Source organism: Caretta caretta, chromosome 17 (genome assembly GCF_965140235.1).
Source record: "Caretta caretta isolate rCarCar2 chromosome 17, rCarCar1.hap1, whole genome shotgun sequence".
Classification (NCBI taxonomy): Eukaryota; Metazoa; Chordata; order Testudines; family Cheloniidae; genus Caretta; species Caretta caretta.
The window spans coordinates 10336691-10360891 of NC_134222.1; the positions used below are offsets into that span (position 1 = coordinate 10336691).

Sequence of the window (24201 nt, forward strand, 5' to 3'; positions counted from 1 at the left end):
TGTAGTTTTTGAAGCAGATATAGCGCCATTAAAAGTAAGGGCTGGTCTACACTACGGGGTGCGGGGAATCGATCTAAGTTACACAACTTCAGCTACTTGAACATACGTAGATCTACTTACTGCGGTGTCTTCACTGCGGTGTCTCGACAGGAGACATGCTCCCGTCGATTCCCCTTGCGCTTCTCATTGAGGTGGAGTACCGGAGTTGATGCTAGAGCGATCGGCGGTCGATTTATCGTGTCTATACTAGACCCGATAAATCGAACCCCGACGGATCAATTGCAGCCGGTCAATCCGGCCAGTAGTGTAGACAAGCCCTCAGTCATTGCCAGATCTGATGACTGGAGTCCTGTCTACAGAACAGATGTAGCGCAAGCTGGAGTCTACAGAACAGATGTAGCACAAGCAATGTCAGGGCAAACTTCTGAGACAGTCTACCTTTCTGCTGAGCACATGCTCCATAAGCACCTTCTTAAACATCTGCTTAAGTGCTTTCTTGATTCAGGACCCTAAAGGACTGTCCATGGATTCACACTGTGTGAATTCCTTAGAAGGGCAATTCTCCAAGGCCTGTTTGATCCTTTGCATCTCTGGTGACAGCAAAGGTATAATTTAGCATCTACGCAGTGGTAGATTCCATGATGGACACCAGTCCAATAGGAACTGACCCATTTTATATAGGCCGCTCAACAGCCATCAAATGGTAAGATCATATTGGGCCAGATGGGAACCAGTGACATAGAAATAAAAGTATCCCATCTGTATCCCATTGCCAACCTTTTTAAGGGCTTCCACTGTTTGTGTTTTTTCCATTAGCTGTGTACTTGCAAGTAACTGTAGTGCTTTTATGCAAGCTCAATAGTAAGGTGCATTCATTGTCCCCTCCCCTCTTTCCTGACTGCTTTAGAATTACAAAGAATTGGAATTACTCAAACGAGTTTACTATGGCGGAGTGCAGCATGAGATTCGAAAGGAAGTGTGGCCCTTCTTACTAGGCCACTACAAATTTGGCATGACCAAAAAGGAAATGGATCGGGTAAGTTCCGGCTTCTGAGATTTAAATGGGATGTTGAATTTTTAAATACGAAGAGCACTCTCTAGGTGTAATACTTCATTTTAATAAACACTCTCCTAGCATATGGTCTTTAGGGCACCAAAGCCCGTATTTTCGGGTTTTCTCCGGTAGGATTTGGACTTGGGAATGCGAACTCCTGAGTTTGATGCCACCGTGGGCAAGCCACCTGGCCTTCCTGTGCCCGAGTTTCTCTGTTTGGAGGATAATTGCCCTCCTAGTGTAAAAAGAAAAGGAGTACTTGTGGCACCTTAGAGACTAACCAATTTATTTAAGCATGAGCTTTCGTGAGCTACAGCTCACTTCATCAGATGCATACCGTGGAAACTGTAGCAGACTTTATATATACACAGAGAATATGAAACAATACCTCCTCCCACCCCACTGTCCTGCTGGTAATAGCTTATCTAAAGTGATCATCAGGTGGGCCATTTCCAGCACAAATCCAGGTTTTCTCACCCTCCACCCCCCCACACAAATTCACTCTCCTGCTGGTGCTAGCCCATCCAAAGTGACAACTCTTTACATAATCAAGTCGGGCTATTTCCTGCACAAATCCAGGTTTTCTCACATCCCCCCCACCCCCATACACACACAAACTCACTCTCCTGCTGGTCTAAACTGACCACTCTCCAAGTTTAAATCCAAGTTAAACCAGAACATCTGGGGGGGGGGGGGGTAGAAAAAAACAAGAGGAAACAGGCTACCTTGCATAATGACTTAGCCACTCCCAGTCTCTATTTAAGCCTAAATTAAGCCTGGTTTAACTTGGATTTAAACTTGGAGAGTGGTCAGTTTAGATGAGCTATTACCAGCAGGAGAGTGAGTTTGTGTGTGTATGGGGGTGGGGGGGATGTGAGAAAACCTGGATTTGTGCAGGAAATAGCCCGACTTGATTATGTAAAGAGTTGTCACTTTGGATGGGCTAGCACCAGCAGGAGAGTGAATTTGTGTGGGGGGGTGGAGGGTGAGAAAACCTGGATTTGTGCTGGAAATGGCCCACCTGATGATCACTTTAGATAAGCTATTACCAGCAGGACAGTGGGGTGGGAGGAGGTATTGTTTCATATTCTCTGTGTATATATAAAGTCTGCTACAGTTTCCACAGTATGCATCCGATGAAGTGAGCTGTAGCTCACGAAAGCTCATGCTCAAATAAATTGGTTAGTCTCTAAGGTGCCACAAGTCCTCCTTTTCTTTTTGCGAATACAGACTAACACGGCTGTTCCTCTGAAACCTCCTAGTGTAGTGAAGTGTAAATGCTAACGTACTATTTGTACTACACGCACACAGAAAACCCCCACCTTTGCCAAACTAACAACCGTTACAGATGGGCTACAGCCCTAGGGTACGAGGGCTGTGATGAAAATTCAGACAGCACAGTGACTGTACAGCCAGCAGCCCCACTACCGTGTTCCCTTAACACAGGGCACCTCCACCTCAGAAAAGCTACAGGGTCCCATGCGAACCATTGGGCGCGGCTTTCAGTTAGGGTAGACACTGGAGGGCCTCCTCGTGCCTTTTTTGTGCCTGAAGGCCAAAGAGCGTGTGAGCAGCGTCTCCCTTTTATGAGATGGTTTACTGGACTGCGTGAAGTGATGCTGACCTCAGACTGCAGCCTCCCAGGGGCCCTGAAGGAGTGAACATGAGGCTGATGGACCTGCGTGTCTGTCCGCAAAGGGCAATCATAGGAGAGCAGCCTGAAAGCTGAATATGGCGGCGGGGGGGAGTCTTGTGTGGCTTGTGTCTGGCATAGGTCTCAGGGGGAGGAAAGGGCAGGCAGAGGGATTGTGCGAGCATGTGGCGAAGTGCTCGTCGGAGCAGGCGCTCCAGACGCTCCCCTCACGTGTCTGTACCGCTCCGCCAGGCTGCCGTTCTTAGTAAATTCGAGCTTTAGCAATGGCGAGGTTGGTAATGCGCTGCAGCGCCTGTGACATGAGACGTACGTGTCCCTCGACTGCCAGTCTGTCTTCTCTCCAATTAGACACTAATGACCAGAGAGAGAGCCCAGATAACTCCACCACTGTCTAATTTTGCCAGATTGCAATCAAAAGGGGAGACAGGAAAGTACCAGTCCCCTGGCTTTCCCTTTCCTCCAGAGGGAGGTAAAAGCGATGAGTACGGGTAATATTCAGTAAGTAGAAAAACAAAACCAATCTGCATTTATCAGAAGGGGACTGTTTGCCTAGTGCGTAAATCAGGAGTCAGGACACCTGGCTTCAGAGTCCCAGCTTCAGTTTGTCTGCGGGTTACGGCCAGGGATTGGTAATCAGGACAACTGGATTTTATTCCCCTTTTAACATCTGTGCCTCAGTTTCCCTATTTGTAAAATAGGACTCCTACTAAATTCACCCAGGGGTTGCAAGGCGTAAATCAGTGTTTGCTAGGTGCTTTGGGATCCTTAGATAAAGGGTGCCATTGAAGCGCTAGACTGGAAACTCCTAGGAGCAGAGACTGTCTTTGTCCAGCACCTAGCACAGTGGGGCCAAGATCCGTGACCGGGGCTCCTGGGCACTCCCACAACACCAATAATTATTAATCATAATAACGATAATGGTGCATTGGTTTGAGGAGTCAGCCCCTAAACAAAAAAGGCGTGCATTGGATGGGAGGGAGTATTAGGCAAGTGAGAGATCCAAGCAGTCAGAATATCAGCTCGCCAGGTCCTCGACTGAAACCATCACCGATGATTTATCACGTTTGCTTTCTGTACTATCATACCGTCATCCATCAGCGCTGGGCAGCCAGGCTGGGGGCACTGTCTCACACGGCTCTCCTCCAGCTCCCACTAGGGGTCGTACTTTCTGATTTACTTCTCCACAGCCACCTCGCCTGACAGATATCCCCCCAGCTCCCAGGGAGAAGGCTACAGTAGCAACCAGCTGGCAAAGCCCAGAGCCTGAAGCCAGCTCACTATTAGGGCTTTTATCCAGCTCTTGGCAAGCAACAGAGCAGTAAAGTTATTTTCTCTCTCCTCGTAGCCAGAGGGTGTTTTTGGTGTCTGACTTGCCTTTCGACAGAGGAAACCAGCAGTAGCATACTATAAGAACCAGGGCGGGTGCATCTGGCTAGCGTGCAACTTAGACTCACTCTCAGCTGCTGATTCTGCAACGAGCTCTGCACAGGACTCATGTCCGGGAGCTCACTGCAGGAGCCTAGGTTACAAAGATTGAAGCGGGGGGGGGAGGGCAGAAATACAGTAGGGTGCCATAGGATTTGATTAGAGCAGGCCGTTGGTCCATTACCTTTAGTGAGATTTCAGGAGGTGGGCAGCACCCTTCTTGTTTATCTGGGGCCAGTCATGAAGTGCTGTATATTAAACGGTTTAAAAAAAAAATCCTTCCTGCTCTTCGTGGTGGCAGTTTACATGCTGAAGCATGAGATTTGATTGCTCCTATTTAGCACGCCTGATGTTACTGGCCAGTTGCAGCTGTGAATTCTGCCCCTTCACTGTTTCCTTTTCATTGGTTCTAGCTTGACCTGCCCTTAAATTTCACTACAGTCCTTTGCCTCTCATTCTGCTCACGCCCAAGCATGTGCCTGATTCCACTTTGCCCGTCTGTCGAGATAGTTGTGGCTTGCTCTTGCTGACCTCTCCCAAACAGGAAATGTATTTATCCTCACAACACCCTGTGAGAGGGGGCGGGGCTGGTAACCCCACTGGCCAGATGGGGAACTGAGGCACAGAGAAACTAAAAAGAAAAGGCGTACTAGTGGCACCTTAGAGACTAACCAATTTACTTGAGTGTAAGCTTTCGTGAGGAAGCTTATGCTCAAATAAATTGGTTAGTCTCTAAAGGTGCCACTAGTACGCCTTTTCTTTTTGCGAATACAGACTAACATGGCTGCTACTCTGAAACAGAGAAACTAAGTTACTTGCCCAAGGGAAAATGCCCCAAATCCCAGCTCAGTGATCAGAAGACCATCTTTCCTCCTTTCTCTCTCTCACACACACACACCTGAATTTAGGCTCCCCCCCCCCCCCCCCCAATTCTTATTTTGCTGGAGATGGGCCCCATCCTGGAATTGAGATCTAGACCCCAAGCCCAGTTTCCCTAGAGCTCAACAGGGTTTCAGATCCTGTCTGGCCACCTCACTAGCTTTAATCTCTTCTGACGTGCAAGCCACGCCATCTGGGCCTCTGACTGTCTCTGATGCCCTCCTGCAAGGAGGGTCTAACATTTCAGCTGCGTCTCTCTGTGTCTTTGTTCGAAGGTGGATGAAGATATTGCTCTCAAGTATCAGAAGGTCATGGCCGAGTGGAAAGCCTGCGAGGTCATCGTGAAGCAGCGGGAGAAAGAGTCACACTCTGCCATCTTTGCTAAGTTTTCATCAGGCAGCAGCATTGACAGCCATGTTCAGCGATTGATCCACAGGGATTCCACCATCAGCAACGACGTAAGTGGTCTTGTTTAGCTCTCTGTTCTCCTGTGCACTCATCCTTAAGGAATGTTGCAGTACAATGGGCGATGATGGAAATATAGTGCTCACAGGCACAGCTTGGGGCAGGGGGACAACAGTTGCATAGGCACACTTGGGAAACTGCCCTCTGCATAATTTAGGCAGTCCAGGGACCTGCTCTCAATTAGAGAAGCCCTGCCTGCCCAGCAACTCTGCAACCTGGAATCTCTGTCGAGTTCTGGGCTATGGTCCCTGGGCCAGACCATGCTAGGGCTTGCAACAGGGCACATATAGGGTAGTCTATGGTTGTTCCTAAGCCTGCAGTGGGGGTATTCTCCCCCAGCTGGCTAAGGGGCTTTTATGGCCTCTGTCTACCACAGCAGCAGAAAATCCCTCTCAGGTAAGAACCTCTGGGGAATGGATTGGCTCAAGGAATTGATAATGGCTCTGAAGATTTGTTTGTCTTCGGGTCCCCAGCTCAAATCCAGCCAAGAGCAATAGTGATCGGCAGTTACTATTCCAGCAACCACGTGGTGGGTCCCAGTTTCATTTCTAGTAGGCAGGTGCTCAAATCAGAGATGGCCCCAGTGTTAGGCTCTGCCCTCGTCCCTCTAAGCCTAGATGCTGAGCACAGAATAGACAGGCAGACTGAACAGCCCTTGTGACGCAAGGTGAGGCGTTAGCCACACCGGTAGGCTGTGTGTTGGAGTAGGGGACTTGCGCTGCCCTGGTTGTATCTCCAGGGCTGCTAATCTGGCACCTTTCAAAAGCACTTAAATTCATGCACATGGATATGTTTAAAAATAAAAAAAAATAAAAAACCGTAGTCCTCAAAGCTGTAGGAAAAAATGAGTCACGTGGACAGTAAGACTGTACTGTCCAGAACAAACCCACCTTGCTAAAAGGGATAGACAATGACCTAAAAGAGCTCTCCCATCTCTAGCCATCTGTGACTATAAAAGCCCCATCACACACACTTTCAGGGTTAGTCTAAGCTATGCACTTAGCTGCCTCCTTATCGTTCAGAAGAGAACTTTCCTCGGGTAGCTGAAAACAGAACTTGCACCCAAAATCTGTAGCAAGTTTAAAAAAAAAAAAAAAAAAAAAGTGGTGAAGTTTGCTTGCCCAACAGAAGGCAGTGCTATGAAACATGAGGTTGAAGGCCAGGATCTCCAGGTTCACGAGTGATTGCTCAGCTTGGGTGCCCAACTAGAGATGTTTTATAAAGGGGCTTGGTTTTTCAGCGAGTGGGTGCTCAGAGTCTGGCCCCTTTAAACGCGGCTCAGGTTAGGTGCCCAAAAACAGAGACATTCAACATCAAGTCATTTTTTAAAATTTAGGACACGGTGTGCAGATCTCAGTGGATATTACTTTTAGAGTCCCTTCTCTGGCCATATCCAGCCTCTAAGTTCATTGTAAAACCTGGGTAGATCCACTCTGTTCAGCTATAATATATACACGCACGGATGCTGCATGGGATAATATACAGATGCTCTACTGGCTCGGTGATCTTGTCTGTTGAAATAACCTCGGCCCACACACGAGTTTGGGACTTACTTAGTCTTTCCTTTCATCTCTTTCCCCCCCCCCCCCCCCCCAACTCCTGCAATCCTCACCACCACCATCAGGTCTTCATATCTGTAGATGAAATGGACTCAACAGAGCGAGACTTACAAGGTCCGGTTGACCCCTCGTTGACTGTGGTGAACGTCGACACTCCAGTCGCAGCGGCTGCCGTCGAACAGCAGTCAGTAGAATTTGATTCTCCCGATTCCGGGCTGCCTTCTTCTCGGAATTACTCGGTCGCTTCGGGCATCCTGTCCAGCATCGACGATGGGCAGAGTGTCTGCTTTGAGGACGGGGCGGAGGAAGAAGTTAGCGCAGACTTAGAAAGACCAGATCTGGACGTGACCCAGGCTCAGAAAGCCAAGGTGGTGACCTCAGAGCGTCAGGATTCTGTAATGGAGGAACAACTGTGCTCCCAGTTGGATTATTTAACGTCTGGAGAGGACATTGCTTCTGTTTGTGGAGCTGCCTATACAGTAGGTCACTATTTATCATATTACGCATCGACCTATGTCTGTAGAGCACTCTTCCTTCTCTTCCTCTCAAAGGCCCTGCATGTATTTCAGACTTCCTGTCAAACAGGATTTAACTAAGGCTAGGCCAAAACCAGAACCTAAACTCTTTGAATGTCAGGGAGTGGGAGGGAACCCATGCATCCAAATCCCTCCGAGCTGTTTAACTGCTGGGTCGTATCCAAATCTAGGAGCAGCCTTTCTTCTGGGTCCAATTCAGAGGTGGCCAAAATCTCAAAGGAACAACTCATGAGAGTCTCTGGTGCCATCTGATCCAAATCCTAACCCATGAAACTGCACCCTAGCCCTAATCCAGACCCAACACCACCTGCTCGGATATTAGCGTTGCTATAAGCAGATTTAAGCTTTCTTGCTTCTGGCCTGTGTGCCACCAAAAGCCTGCCATCGCCCTTAATAATCCCCTGCACTGCTGGGCTGTGCTTGGAAGGCTCAGAAGGGAGAGCAGATGCACTGTACCTGGGACTGTCGGCAGCAGTGAGGTGGGTAGCTGTATGTATTTAAGCTGTGGGGTGGGATTCTAGGCTTTCCGGGTTCAGTGGAATCAAATCACATCTGGGGTTAAATTCTCTGCTGTGCCAAAATCTTCAGTTCAGCGGAGATGAGGGAAGTCAGTTCTGGTGCCCTGACTCTCTGGGCCAACCTGCACCAGCCCCTGGTCCCCACTGTGTTTCAAGAATCCTAGGGGTTGCTCTAAACTGCGCCAGCTGGCTGCCAAGGGCTATATGCAGCTGGAAATTGCCAGAGTGCACTGTACTGAGGCCACGGCCCCCCAAGATTCCCCCTGTGCTGTTGTGGTGAGTGCAGGAGCCAGGTAAGTGAGCTCTGGTGCTGCTTCGAGCACCCTCTTGGTGGTAATAATACCTAGCACGTATAGCGCACTTTTCATCTGTCAATCTCAAAGCGCTTTCCAGTAGGGGAACTCGGCTGAATCCGGACATCTTCCTACTTCTTAACTCAGGTTAATCTCCAGGAGCATCTTTTGTTTAACTGCCTCACTGGGTTTTTTTTTAAACCTTCTAGATAGAATTACTGGACACCGTTGCCTTAAATCTGCATAGAATCGATAAAGACGTTCAGAGGTGCGACCGGAATTACTGGTATTTTACTGCTGCTAACTTGGAGAAACTCAGAAACATCATGTGCAGGTAACACAGCTTGCAAAGCAAACGCTTCTTCTCACTGCACTGCAGCTAACTTGGGTTAATATCCGATAGTGCCTGCCTCTCCCAGAGTGCAGTACGGTATGGCCAAAAGCTTCCAGAGAAAGAGAAGATGTGGTCGGGTGGATAGTTTAGTGGAGTCCCAGCTCAGCTTCAGATTCTCTGTATCACCGTAAGTTTTGTAATGTACTTTGTTCCTCAGTTCCCCACCTGCAAAATGGGGCTAATGCTTCCCTACCTCCCAGAACTGTAGCAAAGATCAAATTAGTTAAGGAAACGGAGGCACTCTGATACGAGAGTGATATTTCAGCGAGTGGGAATGGGAAGGATACGTTTTCAGATCAAACCCCCTCCAGGCTCCTGGAAACAGTTCAGCTAGTATGGAGAGAGCTACCCTATTGAATCAGAGGTCAGTACTGTCCCTTTAACAATGTCGCTGCTGGCGGAGTATCCTGCTCTGAGTCCAAAAATTAAAACTTACTTCTCATAAGAAAAGTTTGGATGCTCAGACATTCGAGGCTGTGCATGCATTGTTTGGGGTTTTCCGTGGGCCTCCGGATTACAGTTTCTGCATCTAAATTATGTGGTCTGAGCTACATTCTGCCCCTGCCAAGTGGTATTTGAACTCCATACAGTGCTCTAAATCTGCGTAGTCTCCTGGCTTTTCTAGGGCATGATTCTGGAAGCTGGGGCTGGATTCCCACTACCGGACACACGTGCCTCCCCATAGGTGCTGGAACTAAGGGTGCTCTTGCACCCTATGGCTTGAAGTGGTTTCCATTATATACGGAGTTTACAGTTTGGTTCAATGACTCTCCTCAGCACCACCACTATACAAATGGTTCCAGCCCCCCTGTGCCTCCCTGGTTTTTAAGGCGGCTGCTGCCTTTATTTTTGTTAGTTTGTATTTCACCCGGTGGCAAAAGTCCCTGGAGGAGGGAGATTTTTCAAAGCCACTGAAGATTTAGGAGCACAAACCACACTGAAAGTCAGTGATTTTTTTTCTTCCTCCCAAAAAGTGATGTGCTTATGTAAATCTCTCCCTCTATGTTTTGTAGAAATCTAAACACATAATTCACCTTTGCCTCAGGTGGAGCAGGAGAATAACTAGTGTTGCTGACCCCTCTCTACACCCCAGTGTGATGTATTTGTGACTAAACAGGCCGGGGTGCTGGCTGTAATAGGATTAATATGCAGCTGTACCCTCATGGAGAATGCCCAGAGCACCACCCCATAGGAGTTTTTTGGAGCCCTGTATATAATGCAGTAGAAAGTTCTCTCCCTGACGCACAATTCGATAGAGAAGGAGATCCTCTCTTACAGCTTTTTTGCACCAGCCTATTAAATTGTAGGGCTTTTTAAGGGTGATTTCTGTAAGCACTATTGGCTTCCTCCTTAGGGAATTCACCCACTGGATCTACAGCCCAGCACTAGACATAGGGCTTTCTATTGGAGTTGGGTCTTAGGTCCACTAAAAACGATCCAGCAGAGAGGGGATTTAGAGATGACGTTTGCTAGTGTCTCTTCTGTTTCTTTTTTTGTGCAGTTATGTGTGGGAGCACCTGGATGTTGGATACGTCCAAGGCATGTGTGACCTACTGGCTCCTCTCATGGTTATCCTTGACAACGGTAGGCGGGCCGAGTTTTCCTTTTGTAATGCTCTGCCACCCTGGCAGATTAGTACGAGGTGCCCTTGGGAACACACGGAGTCAAAAGCGTACCACGTTTCGGAGGAAGCTGTGTGCATTATGTAATGGCAACTCCCCCAAACGGAAGGCTGCAGCGTTCCAGTCATCTTCCTGTTGCGAAGTGACTCACCCTGGCCTCTTGGGGATTCCCTATTTAATCTCCCCAGACTAAAGTTGACTTGTAAACAGAGGTAACAGTATTTCTGTAGCTGCTGGCACTGCAAACTCAACATGGGATCTGCAAATCGAGCTGGGCTCCTTCTGCAATCAGACAGACGGTCCAGTGGCCCACCTCATATTTTCACCTGGCACTGGTCATGGGGGAAAATAACAGATTTGGAAGGAGAAAGCTGCCCCTCCCCACCACCCCGTTACCTTGCAGCATCTTGCCGTGTCCAGTACAAACATGGGTCCCAGGCTTTGCAGCACTCTAATCCATCCACTTGCTATCCACAGATCAACTGGTGTACAGCTGCTTCAGCCACCTAATGAGGAGAATGAGCCAGAATTTCCCCAACGGAGGTGCTATGGACACACACTTCGCCAACATGCGATCACTAATTCAGGCGAGTCCTCACTGGGGTTAGGGCAGGGGAAGCATATTTGTATTGGCCTTGATGTCCCATTAGCTTGAAGCGGCCCCGCTCTTAAGCAGGCTCGTCCTGCTGATGCAATGAGGTGGTGACAGCTCCATTGGGAGGTTAAGCATCTCAGTTCCTGGGTGTCTGCCCTATGCAGTTAGCAAGGGATATTTGGGATCAGAGTCGTGTATATAACTCTTGGAAGGAGCACTGAGCCTCTGGTACAGCACAGCTCTGCCCACAGAGGAATGTCCATAAAGCGCATGGACTGATCATCCTACGAACCACTACAAGGAGTAATGACGACAGTTCGGCCTATGGGTCTATGGGCTGATTCAATGGGAGACGGCTCAGGCCCCTGAGAGCAATTGAGAAGAAAAGACCCCTGAATTGTCTTGGCATTGGCTCAGTTTCCTTTGCGCTCACATGCAGGACTTGGGCTGCGTGGCTCTGTATTCTTGGAAGCTCTTCTTGCTGTCACCTTTGGGTGATTTATTTAGCCCGCAACATTACACTGCAAGGCAGGGAAGGTGGGGGAAAAGCAGTCAGGTGCAGTGATGGTTTATATAATCCTGTCTGGGCCACTGCTTCATTGTGTGTATACTGAGCAAGGCACGTATGAGAGGGCGAGGGACACACACACACTATTTTAGCTGGGTTGTTTGTTAGAAGGTCACAACTCTGGGGAAAACCAAACCACCCCCACCCGCTGCATGTGATCTCAGTTTTCCCAGGGTAAATAGGTAACAAATAATAAAAAGTACAAAAATATTATTATTTAATCAGATACAGTGAATCATATTTACTTTATAACCATTAATTAGACACAGGTTGTGATATAACTATAGTAGAGGGACATAGTCACATTTTTATATTAAGGTTACATTTGTAAGTAGTTGACAAAGGTGTAATGTATATGTAACCATTTAAAATATAACACACATTAATGTGTATCCCAGCTATTAAACATCATCAGCAGAAGGCAACCTGTTGGATTTTAACAATTTAACTTCTTATAAACTATATTAAGGGTCTATTTATAATCACTGGTCTAGATTTTGTGTGACCACATAAATAGGCTTTCCAGTTATTTTTTTCAAATAATTGAAGATAAAATTTTTTAAATCAACTGACAATTTTTGCACTAGGAAGAAATTATCATGTCTTATTGAGCATCTGATTTGATAGCAAACTTAAGGCCCTGATCCTGTAACTGCATCCACGCAGGTAGATCCCTCTGCCTCCTCTGAGCCCCGTCAGCTGCCTGCAAGTACAAAGATTTTTTTTTAATCCTCCCTCTGTTCATTTTAAAATGAACAAAGGAAAGATTTTTCACGCAAGGAGGGGGACACGTACTGATCTTAACCAATTAAGATCGAAACTCTTCCAATGCTACAAATATGTCTACACACAGATATTTAGATATGACATTTGATCTTTATAAAATTAGTTAATCTGAGTACTTGCAATTAAATTGGTTCATTAAAATTTGATCCTTTTAAGATACTCAGTGATTTGATGTGCTGTATTCATACATGTCACAGTTGTTGAATCCTTGCTTTAAATATAAAAACTCAATCTTAATGTAGACTGAGATTAAAATAATTAGGTTATTCACATACTGTGAAAACATTAAGAAGCTATTTTACTTGTACATGTTTGTTTTTTTCCAAATTGGAGGCCACAAGCCTTTAAAGGCTCCTGCATGTTGTACTTATTCCCATGACCATAAACAGTAAATAAGCAATATGCTGATAACACTCTAGGATAGGGGCTTCTTCCTTGCAGGAAGTTACTTTAGGGCACCACTAGATGTCTCTGTTTATCATTCATCTGGTGGTACTTGGGGGGTAAACTAGCTCAGTGATTCTCAAGCAGGGGTCTTCCAGGGGGTACATTAACTCATCTAGATATTTGCCTACTTTTACAACAGGCTACAGAAAAAGCACTAGCAAAGTCCGTACAAGCTAAAATTTCATACAGACAATGACTTGTTTATACTGCTCTATAGACTATACACTGAAATGTAAGTACAATATTTTTTGCCAATTATGTGGTAAAAATGAGAGTCAGCCATTTGTCAGTGATAGTGTGCTGTGCCACTTGGGTATTTTTATGCCTGATTTTGTAAGCAAGTCGTTTTTAAGTGAAGTGAAACTTAGGGGTACGCAGGACAAATCAGACTCCTGAAAGGGGTCCAGTCGTCTGGAAAGGTTGAGAGACGCTGCTGATCCAAACAAACATTTACATTTGGCTTATTGTGCTGAATGAGCAAGTACGTGAGAACAGATCCTGGGCAGTGGAGTTTGTTGAAATTGTATTTCCGTGTCTGGCTGTCCAATACTGTGGCTCTACGGCAGCTTTTAAAGGGCAATAAAAATATCAGACTGGATTGAAGGAGGAGGATGGCAGGGAGGGCCGACACATTCTGTATCTGAAAGGTGTGGCCACAATTTCACTGCTGAACAGCAACTTCCTTCAGAACCAGGGCGGATGTCACAGTGAAAGCAGCGCTTACTCACAAGCCTGTCAATTGGCCTCCGGGAGAAACCTTAACTTTGATTCGCTTCCCCATTTTATTTTTGAGATGTTCACCTGACATCTGGTGAGAGGTCGTTTCATTGTATGGCTCTTCCATGCTGCAGCGTGGGAGCCGGGAGTTAGACTCTGAATTTTAAGTAGCGATTACTCCATATAACAAAATGGAGCAGATTATAAAAATCTAGTCCTGCAAAGTGAGTAATTCTGTGGAAATCAGTGGGACCGCTCATGTGCAAATAACTGGACACATATTAGCTTATTTGAACTTTTAGACCACAATGCAGGCTGGTAGATCTCTGTTATGTGTATTGCTGGACCCTACCATCTTAGGCGCTGCACAAATGTATAACAAACGAATAGTCTCTGCACCAAAGAGCTTCCATAGCAAGTGACTGACATGTTTGGGTTTGTTGTTTTTATAAATGTAGGAGCACACAAACCAGCCCCTGAAATAGCTGGGATTACCCCCTGCTGGTAAGCAGTAGCTCCCAATCTGCTTTCCCCTCCCAGGACCCCCATGTTTAGAACTTCAACCAGTTTTGGGACCCCTCTGGGGAGCTGTGGCCCCCAGACCCATGCTTTACAGCGCTGCAATGACTAACCATTGCTTTGACCTACCGGAGCGAGAAATTTTCAAAAGGTGCAACTTTAACAGCCCTATCCCCTGGGGCCCTTTAAAGAGCTTTGCAAATATCAACCTGCCTGCTACTCCCGGGCGAGGGAAGTTAGGGTAATCCTCATTGTACATGGAGAGATTGAGGTGCAGAGAATTTAAATTACATGTTCAAGGACACGCAGTGGCAATGTAGGCAATAAAAGCCTGGAGTCCTGACTTCTTCTGCCCTGCTGTATCAGTCTCATGCTGCCCCCCCCCCCCCCCCGTAAGGGTAGGGGAGAAGGGGGTAGTGATCAGACACCCCACATTCAGCAATATTAATCAGGCTACGCCAGCTGGACGCTTTGTCCCCATGTTTTTGAAGTGGCGTCTGAACACGACTGCCACCTGTTTGCTGGTGGGAACTCAGCTAAGCATCCGTAGCTGGGGTACGTCGCCATTGCTGTCAGCTTCAGTGAAACGCGGCCAGTTTCTGAGGATCTGGCCCTAGAGGTTTATACAAACTTCCTACCCCGTTTTTCTGCATACGTGTAAGCTAAGTTTTTGTTCCTCTTCCAGCACAACCGCTCCAAAACAAAGGGCTGGATTCGCTAGTCTGCTATGGCCACCTTGAGGCGGCTGTATTCTGGTTGGGGGTGACCAGTGGAGAATTCCCCTGCTGTAGGGGAACTCTCAGCTGTCATAAAGCTGGTGGAGGTAACCTCCTCCACCAGCTGTCTTCCCCTCCCACCTCTGGTTTACGGTCAGGTCAGGGGAGGGAGACGGAGTGGAGAGCCACTGGCGTACGGTCACATGTGGACGTTACAGCAGCTACGGAGCTACTCTAACCGCACGGTCAGGCTGGGTGGGGGCACAGAGACCCTCCTCAAAGTGTTTGATACTGATACTGTCGGAGGCAGGATACTCAAGTTGAAGGGTTTGGTTTTGTTTTCCAGATTTTAGACTCTGAGCTCTTTGAATTGATGCACCAAAATGGAGACTACACCCACTTTTACTTCTGCTATCGTTGGTTCCTGCTTGATTTTAAAAGAGGTAATAACACTGACTTTAGTGTCGGGGTAGGAATGGTAAACAGAGGCGGCCGTGGTCATGCCAAGGACCCTACGTACAATTCTCAATTTGCCTTCTAACAAATCAGCACAGCAATAGCTCTGAAGACAGTATAAGGCGCCTAGCACACAACCCAGTCTTGGGCGGGGCCTGTAGGTGCTACCATATTACACATCATCCTCTATCCCAAACACCAAGATGTCCTCTCCCACCATTAAATAGATGTGTATCATAACCAATCGCTACAAACCAAGAGACATGTGCTTGCTGTAGAACAAGTCAATAGTTCATTTAAACACATGAGCCCTAGCTTTCCCCAGATCAGAGGCTTAAAGAAACGTTAACAGTCAGCTCTGAAAAGTACAGATGTTCACATACTTAAGTGCGGGTCTTGCAGACGAGAGAGATGAAAGAGGAGAAAAAACAAGAGCCTGTCTGGGGGTTCTCTCTCTCGCTGGAGCAGCTGTCAGATGAGGGGTTGGGAAGAGGATTCTGAAGGGACTCCCAAATCCGCTTCCCCCTCCTCCAAAGAGACCCACAGCCAAACGCAAACTGTAGACCAGTGATACTCAGACTGAGGCTCGTGAGATGCAAGTGGCTCTTTAATGTGTCTCCTGTGGCTCTTTACGGCACATGATAGAAAACACTGTGTGATTTCATTAAATTATTAACCAATCTTAGCTGATAAAAATAATAATACTGGGCCTGTCATTTTGCTGTGAGCATAATATATATAAAAACTAAGTCTTTCCCCCTCACCCTGTTTAAGTGTGAAACAATGAATTCGCATGACTTTTGGGTAACGCTGATCGCTAATTTGGCTCCTGAACCACTGGGGTCTGAGAATTACTGCTGCAGACCCTACACTGTCACTGGCGGTGAAGATGGGCCCAGGTGTTTTGGGAGTTTTCAACGGTTAGAGCCAGATTCTGCTCACAGGCAAACCAGTGGAAATCCAAAGTAACCCTACTGCTGTCTCTGGATTTGCTCCACTTTCCACCAGCACCCGCTAGCCCTTACGGGTCTGTTTCTGTGTCCGATTCGTGCCTCGCTGCCAGTACCCACAACATTGACAAGTAGCAGCTACATTCAGCCCGGCAAAATACAAAGAAACTGCCCTGAGACCCTTAGGGCTTGTTCTTTGCTGTAACAATTACCGGGCACCCTTTTTAAAGCCACCACCTCAGCCGCGCAGACAGTGCTTTCAACCCCTCAAGGAAGCGAGGTTGTTAATAACTAGTGAAGATTCAGGATTAGAAGCCCCAGGCAGAATTGGGGCCCTACATGTTGTCCATAAACCAAGTAAGAGCTGATCCCTGGCGCAACGAATTTAGGGCAAGATTTTTAAAAGGTATTTAAGCCCCTAGTGGGATTTTCAAAAGCTCCTAGATGCCTCAAGCCCATTGAAATGAATGGGAATTGGGCACCTGGATACTTTGGAAAATCCAACTAGGCCTCAAAATACCCTTACACATCTGGCCCCTAGCATCTAAATAGACAAGACAGAGGAAGGGGAAACTGGAGACTGATTCCAGCTCTGCCCCTGGCCTGCATGGAGACAAGTCACTCCACCTCTCTGCCTCACAGGTCCAGTCCAACAGAGCACACTGACTCACTCCTTTGTGTCTTGCTCGCTTGGAAAGTTCTCCAGGCCATTGGGATTATACAGCTAGTGGCAAACTCATGTCTGTTATTACCTGCCTGCACTGTGATCTGTATTTACTTTGTCTTGTGAAATTGTCTTCATAATCTGTGGAAAAAATCTCATTTACTCCCATAACTCCCCTCTCTGCTGGTTATCTTTTGCTTTTCACTCAGGACACACAATGAAACTAGTCAGTTTCTAGTCTCCAGGGAACAGCCCAGTGCTGTTTAAATCCCTGGTGTTGTAAAGGAATGTTTCATTCCCACCTCCCAAAAGGGAGATCTTTCGTTTTATTTTTCAATCTGGAAATTTTTTGTATTCTTAGGAAGCTTTGTATAAACAAAAACTCCGAACTGAAGTAAGCTTGTTCTTTGACAGCTCACTGAGCCTGTATAACCATTAAGGAGCAGGTTTTGCCACCATGACTCATATGCATGTCAGAATCTGACGTCTAGTACTGTTTGACCTCTGCCAACAGCCCTAGAAAACATGTCCTTTGAGAAACAGAACTGGTCAGCTTGAATAATCAGATGCTCTTGTAATGTTTATTCCCATTCAGAATTGTTGTACGAGGATGTATTTACAGTGTGGGAAGTTATTTGGGCAGCAAAGCACATCTCTTCAGAACATTTTGTCCTTTTCATTGCCTTAGCACTAGTGGAGGTCTATCGAGAGATTATCCGTGATAACAACATGGACTTCACTGATATCATAAAGTTTTTTAATGGTAAGAGATGGGGGCTTGGGGGAAAAAAAAACATTGATAAAAAGCAGTGGAATTGTGTCATTCACCTCTCCTTACCTCCTCCCCATTAGTGTCTGGTGGGTTTTTTAGATCAGAGTGTGGGCAATAGGCCAAGATTTTCTAGCAATTCTGGGTACCATGATGTTTGGGTCTGAACATGTTAATGGGCCTGTTTTCCAGAAGGGGGAGGCATTCTGCACTTTTCAGAAGCTAGGACTATTAAGAAGGTGGCTCAAAGTGGGCACCCAAAAAACAGAGGAACCCAAACTCACTCCTCACTCATGGCCACAGTGTTTCTATGCAGGTAACCTCGCTGGTGGCCGTAGATCAGGGGTTCTCAACTGTTTTCTTTCTAAGGCCCCTCCAACATGCTATAAAAACTCCATGGCCCCACTGTGCCCCAACAACTGCTTTTCTACATATGAAAGTCAGGGTTAGCATTACAGGGTAGCAAGCAGGGCAATTACCCGGGGCCCATTGCTGCAGGGGGCCCTGCAAAGCTAAGTTGGTTGGGCTGCGGCCTCAGGATTCAAGGCCCGGCGCTTCAGCTTTCTGCCATGGGCCCCTGGTTGCCGTAGACTGTGAGTGATGGATGAAAATGGGTTTTCAGGGCTCAGGAGCAGCCTGTTCTCAAACGAGTTTCTACCTTTTTTGTTGGAAAAAGTTCCCAGGCGGCTATAAAACTTCTGTCCAGTGGGCAGTGTGAGAATGTTTTAAAATAGAGGGACGTATGAGCCTTCCATCCCAGAGCCACTGAGGAATGGGTGTGAAGGTCAGCTGTATGCTTTAAGATGACCAGCGTGCTAGCCTATTCCTCCTCTGATCCCTGTGGCTGTAGGGATTTTCCCCAGCACTAAAACTGAAACAAAAGGGATTGTTAACACTGGGGGGCAGGATCTCTGGACCGTTAGCCCTAAAGGATTAATCCTGGATCTTTTATGACACAGTTAAATGTGCAAGTCAACAGTCATGCAATACTTTTGATTGCTGCACATGCGTGTCTCCCTGGCTTGCAGATGCCTGAACAACTCCTGAGGCAATCTATGTCTGTCTTTCTTGTAGAAATGGCAGAGCATCACAATGCCCAGGAAATCCTGAAGATAGCAAGGGACCTCGTCTACAAAGTGCAAACGCTGATTGAAAACAAGTGAACGCGGACAGAGAGGAAAACGGGCTTAGCGCTGACTAAGCATTTCTTGCACTGTAACTTCAGATGATGTTTTAATTGCATCTTCCATGTAATGTAGTAAATAGTCCAGAGATTTGTAATAGACTTTTAAAACAAACAAGTTTTCCACCATGAGCTGATGAGGTTTGTGTTTGATAGTCCTTGTTATGCTCACTTTGTAGTGCGAGGCAAACCTTTTGTTTTGTTTTTTTGCATTCTACCCTCTCCTAGTCTCTAGGTATTGTCCAGCTACATGTCTGAGATACAGAAGGAATTTGGGGGTTTGGAGTCCTATTTTGACCTATCAGACCCTTAACACACTAGAGATATTTTGTGCTTGACCAAACCTCCCTGGGCCAATTCAACGCCCATTGAAGTCTATGAGCACTGGAGCAGGATCTTAGACAAGCAAGTGCTGTGGAGTTCACCTAGGAGAGGTGAAAGGATGTCCCAGCTCCCACGCGTGTTTTTGGCCGTATGATGACTGTCCATCCCGTTATCTAGAACCATTTATGACCAAGTAATCACGTTAGAAATCACACTGTGGAAGAGAATAAAAACACCCTGTCTCCGAGAAGCCAAGACAGCTTAGTCAGAAAACTCCTGGTCAAATATCTTCACTAGGCCACTAGTGACTCCTGGCAGTAATCCGCAGCATATCTACAGGGACCTTGCGAGCGTCAGGTATCCTTAGGCCAACCATCCTCACGAGAAGAGGAAAGCTAGGATTAAAATCTGAGGGGGCAACTTGTAAATTGCTGCCTCTAAGAGATACAAGACGCTAAATCGTCATGTCCAGATTGTTGCAATTTTAAGTCTTTTAAAAAAAACCTTAACGGTAGCGTTTGCTGACATTTCAGTGACACTGGTATGAGAAGACGTGAAGGCCAGTTTTCAGTGCCCACAGCCCCTGAGCATGTGCTTCTTGTGATTAAACCCCTCCCTACTTCACTGACCACTACACAGTTGCTTAGCATGGTGCTGAATCTGGGCCAGAAAGATTAGAGTCTCTTTAGGGTAGGAGCTGGCTTTTTGTTCTGTCTGGACAACAGGGTTCTGGGCTGGGGACCCAAGGTGCCTCCACAATATAAATAATTGTAATAAAAAGAGACTCCAGCTATCAGGGAGACATTTCTGCTACCCTTCCCCACAGTAAGTCGTCAGTACCTTACTCTGCAAGTATTCCAAGGTGGCAGAATCTGGCCCTATATAGTTTACACTTTCAGGTTAGTCAGCTCTTGAAACCTGGCTTAGTGCATAGGAAATTAAGCCCCTTCTCGTGGGGTTGGATCTCCCACTCCTGCACCTGTGTGGAGTGGGGCAAGCACAGGGATCTGCAGAACCTCACGAACACGCATGCCCTGCAATTTGCACACCTGCCTTCTCAGAGAGAATTAGGGCCTATCGGATTAGAACTTCATGACCTCTGAAAAATAGAATCCAGGACATCACTAATTCCCATGTAGGTATCAGCATTTGCTGCACTAAGAAAGGGTATTTTGTGGTGCTATTTTTATTTGAGTGCATTTGCTGTCTCTGGAATGTTTCCATGCAAACATGCAATAGTTCTCTGTCGTTCGCACGTATTACGGAGGTTCTGCAGCATTCATTTCTCTATTGGACTGAAAGTTTAGAGTAGTGGCACAATACTTACACCTCCTCCGCGGGGATAAGGAGTTGTGACAATTGAAACCAGCCCAGGATCTGTCCTCGGGCTTTAGTTTGTCAGTGTGTTTAGATCTCCACAGGGTCACCACATAGACTATAGTACATACTGAGATCCAGGACATACTGTGAGAGTCTTCAAACTGATCAGTTAGATTGAAAGTTTAATGATATAGCAGAAAGAGAATTACCACTGTGCCAACAAGAGAGAAGGTCTGACCCTAATGAAGTTACCCGTTGATTTCACTAGAGTGGGCACATAGACACTTTTTAAAAAAAATCCAGAAGCGCAAATCCCCCTGACTGGCAATAGGCCTTGTGCTCCTGAATCATCTACGCCCTTTTGAAAATTCCATCCTTTGCCAAGGTGCCTCACTATTAAAGATGGCCAAATCTCTTCCAAGGGAGCTATTAAAATTAAATTTAGTCCTGAACCAAAGCCCTGGATCCAAATGCCCTTAAAGTTCATGGCTCAGTTGATGAGTTACCTTTTGAGAGCAGAATTTTCAAAAGGACTGACCGCTGGGCCTGACTTTGCATCCATTGGAGTCATTGGTGAAACTCCCCATTGGGCTTAGTGAAAGCAGAGTTAGGCCAACCCTAAGCACGTCTGGAAAGCGCACCCATAACATCTTGGTCTATCTTAGATGATCTTTAAGGGATTTCACCGAGGAAGGGAATAAATCAGTGTTGTATGTTTGAAAATAGAAAAACAAAAAACCACTCTACACAAATTTCAGCAGTTAGAACTAGCAGGACCAGAGTTTAAAAAAACCACTAAACATTAAAGTGGTGTTTTCACTGGATAGTATTAGAACAGTGACTGTTTACCCATTGTTTCACTTGCATCTTTTAAACAGGATAAATTTGATGCATTTCTGAAACAGATTATAATCCACAAGTGGCCCACTGTGAAATTTGAGGGACATTACCCTCAGTTATAGTCTGTGCAAAGATACAGATTGAATTATGCCAAAGAATCAGTACATGACACTCATTCCTCTGTTATTTTTTTTTACAAATCAAGGAAAATAAATTTCAGGTGTATAAAGACACAACAAACTTTTGTATCCGTAATATTATAAGACTATACAGTATCTCTACCTTGTTCGACACTAAAATGGGTAGAGACCCTTATTCTCAGATTTTTTTTTGAAACAATAGTAAAAGATGTTTACATATAGAGTTGAAGATGTATAAACCTGTAATACGTCATGAAGTTAGGGGGAAGTCGCTTTTAAATTTGATCCACTTTCTGTAAACCTTTGACGAATGAGAATTTGTCATTCATGCCTTACTTGATCAAGCTGCCCCAAAAACAGTGTGTTCAAAACTTCCTTGTTCAGTCAAAAAAAAAATTTTTTTTTTTTTTTCAGAATATTGTTGCAACAAGGTCCTGGCTAAACCAGTCTGTCTGTCCATCTGATCTGTGCCATTTGTATAGTTTCTTGGTCCCTTAAGAGGGCTGTCTATCATTTTAGATACACCCAAATATCATGCAGTCAGTTACCACTATCAACTTTCATGTGACCTGAACTAAGGAGAGAAATGAGAAGTTTTAAGGCGACATGTTCCTTTGTGATTTCACAAAATGGGGCAGAGGAAATCTCGGTGTACTTTGAAATGCCAATCAGTCTTCATGCATTCCAGGATGGGTTTGTTCCCTACCCTCCCTTCTAGCCGATACATAAAGATCTCCCGCTCCTTGCTTCTTTTCCATGGGATTGTGCAGTCTGACATTTAAACCATCCTGGCTTTCCCCAGGGCTTCATTCTCTCTGCAGAATGATGCATCAGCTGTTCAGCAAGAATCCATTCTACACAGGCAGAGGGGCGGTTGTGCAGAAATATGTATTCTACATAGCAGCACATGGGCAAGAAAGCCCGCTACTGGTCCTCTGAAATTGAGGACGAGAGCTCCTTCCCAAAATGCAGTTTGAAGGGTGGTGCAGCCCTGGCACTGCAGAGATGATGTATTAAGGGGTGAAAGTGACAGGTATTTAAAGCGCTCCTGCTAGCCAGTAGAACTGCTTAGTCAGTTCGTGTAGCTGGGTTTTGTTGAATTTGTAGAACAGGGGATGAGGAAAAAAAGACAGTGGTTAAAATAAAGAAACCAAACCAAAAAGGTTTTTATTAAATGTTGTCAAAGTGGTCAACAGTTCCTTTCTAAGGCCAGTCCTGCTAATTTCCCTTGAGTAGTCTCACTGATTTTAGTGGGATTACTCAGGTGAGTAAAAGCAGCAGGATTTGGCCCTAAAATGTTTTAAGACTATGCAAGGTGTAGACGTACTGGTGGTTATTGGAGCAATGAATTAAAAAGGCCAGAAAGTCTCTTTCTCTAAACAGTAGGCTGCCTTGGGAAGATACCAGTGGATCAATGAAAGAAAGAAAAATTGAGTGCAACCAACTTAATGACGGTTTCTTTGAATTCCTGGGATGCATGGTAGCATCGCTGTCAGATCTTTCCCAAGCTAGCAGGCTTCATCCAGGAGCAGTTAGTTAGATCTAGCTAGCCATTTGTTCTGTGCTCGTAGCCCAACACCTTAAAAGCTGCACCTTGCATTTTTCAAGACAAAGAAGGGTCAAAAATTGCAGATGATTCAGGTGTATGCAAAAGGGCCAAAGTTAGATGGGCAGAGGGAGACTGTTAGAGGGGAAGGAGCCCTTTTTAACCCTATAACTCAATGCCAAAATCAAAGGTATTTGGAGGGGGAGGAGAACAGTTACCATCCAATAATTTGGGAACACTCAAGGTTAAATTAAACAACAAAAACATTCTTTTGCTGGCGGGCGAAGCCACCGAAAACCACTATTATTTATCGCTTGGTGTCAAATTGTATTGTAGACCAATGCATGGTTGCCGGAGGGGCTTAACAAATGCTTTGCAGTTTGTGTATCCGTTTGTTCATCTGAAAGGTGAAAACAAATCCCATTAAAAATCCCGCCAGGAGAAAAATCTCTCCAAGAAACCCAGCTTGAGGAATTTATGTTAAAAAAAAATCTGCGCTCTTTTTGGTTTGGAAGTGATTCTACAACTCTTTACTATGTAAAAAAAAAAAGAAAAAGAAAGAAAAAGAAAAATCTCTGCAAACTTTGTTGCATCTGTTCTGCATAATTGTATTTTATGACTATTGTGCATTGCCTTATTTATTTGTGTCAGGAGCAGACTGTTTTCCCTTTATTGCTCAAAATTATTTATCTTTAAATGTAACATACGAATAAATACATATTGTCAAGGCTTTTTGTGAACGTTGGTCCCATTTAATGGGGGGAGGGGGATCTCAAAAGCTGAACCGAGAATGCTGACCTTATGCTTATTTCTGAATAGTAAGTGATATGTAATTAAGTTTCCATGCATAATCTGCATGGACTATTGTACTATGCAGACCTTTTCACAGTAAGTAGGTCACCACCAAATAGATTTTTAAAGGTTCCCTGAATAACTTCAAACATAATACAGTGTATGCATTCATTATATACAACCACACACACCCCGCACCTGATTGTGCTGCAGTTAAGTAACTGGGATTTTCCCTTGCACCGTAATGGGAGTGGTGTTTAGGCTGAAGGATTTTCCTTTTGGAAATTTCATCCTACAACTTGAGGGCCTGATCTCACCCAACATTAATTCAACAAAGCTAATGAGCTTCCATGATGGCTCCTTTCCCTCTCTAATTGTTCCCTTTACTCTCTTTCCAGTGGAGTTTCCACAGTATGCATCTGATGAAGTGAGCTGTAGCTCACGAAAGCTTATGCTCAAATAAATTGGTT

The 24201-nt window shown here is 45.7% G+C and overlaps 1 protein-coding gene across 6 annotated transcripts in view; it reads left to right on the forward strand.

Moving 5' to 3' along the window:
* SGSM2 (small G protein signaling modulator 2) overlaps positions 1 to 23669 on the forward strand; it is a 148572-nt gene extending 124903 nt beyond the window's left edge. For 5 of the 6 annotated variants that reach the window (XM_048823787.2, XM_048823790.2, XM_048823786.2 and 2 more), the window contains 9 exons: positions 908 to 1036; positions 5288 to 5470; positions 7102 to 7515; positions 8593 to 8717; positions 10279 to 10361; positions 10877 to 10986; positions 15094 to 15190; positions 17413 to 17580; positions 18661 to 23669. In XM_048823787.2, coding sequence (XP_048679744.2) covers positions 908 to 1036; positions 5288 to 5470; positions 7102 to 7515; positions 8593 to 8717; positions 10279 to 10361; positions 10877 to 10986; positions 15094 to 15190; positions 17413 to 17580; positions 18661 to 18749 — 1398 coding nt within the window. In that variant the 3' untranslated portion in view covers positions 18750 to 23669. The remainder of the gene's footprint in view (positions 1 to 907; positions 1037 to 5287; positions 5471 to 7101; positions 7516 to 8592; positions 8718 to 10278; positions 10362 to 10876; positions 10987 to 15093; positions 15191 to 17412; positions 17581 to 18660) is intronic. The other variant, XM_048823789.2, reaches the window with a different exon arrangement.
* The last annotated feature ends 532 nt before the right edge of the window (positions 23670 to 24201 follow it).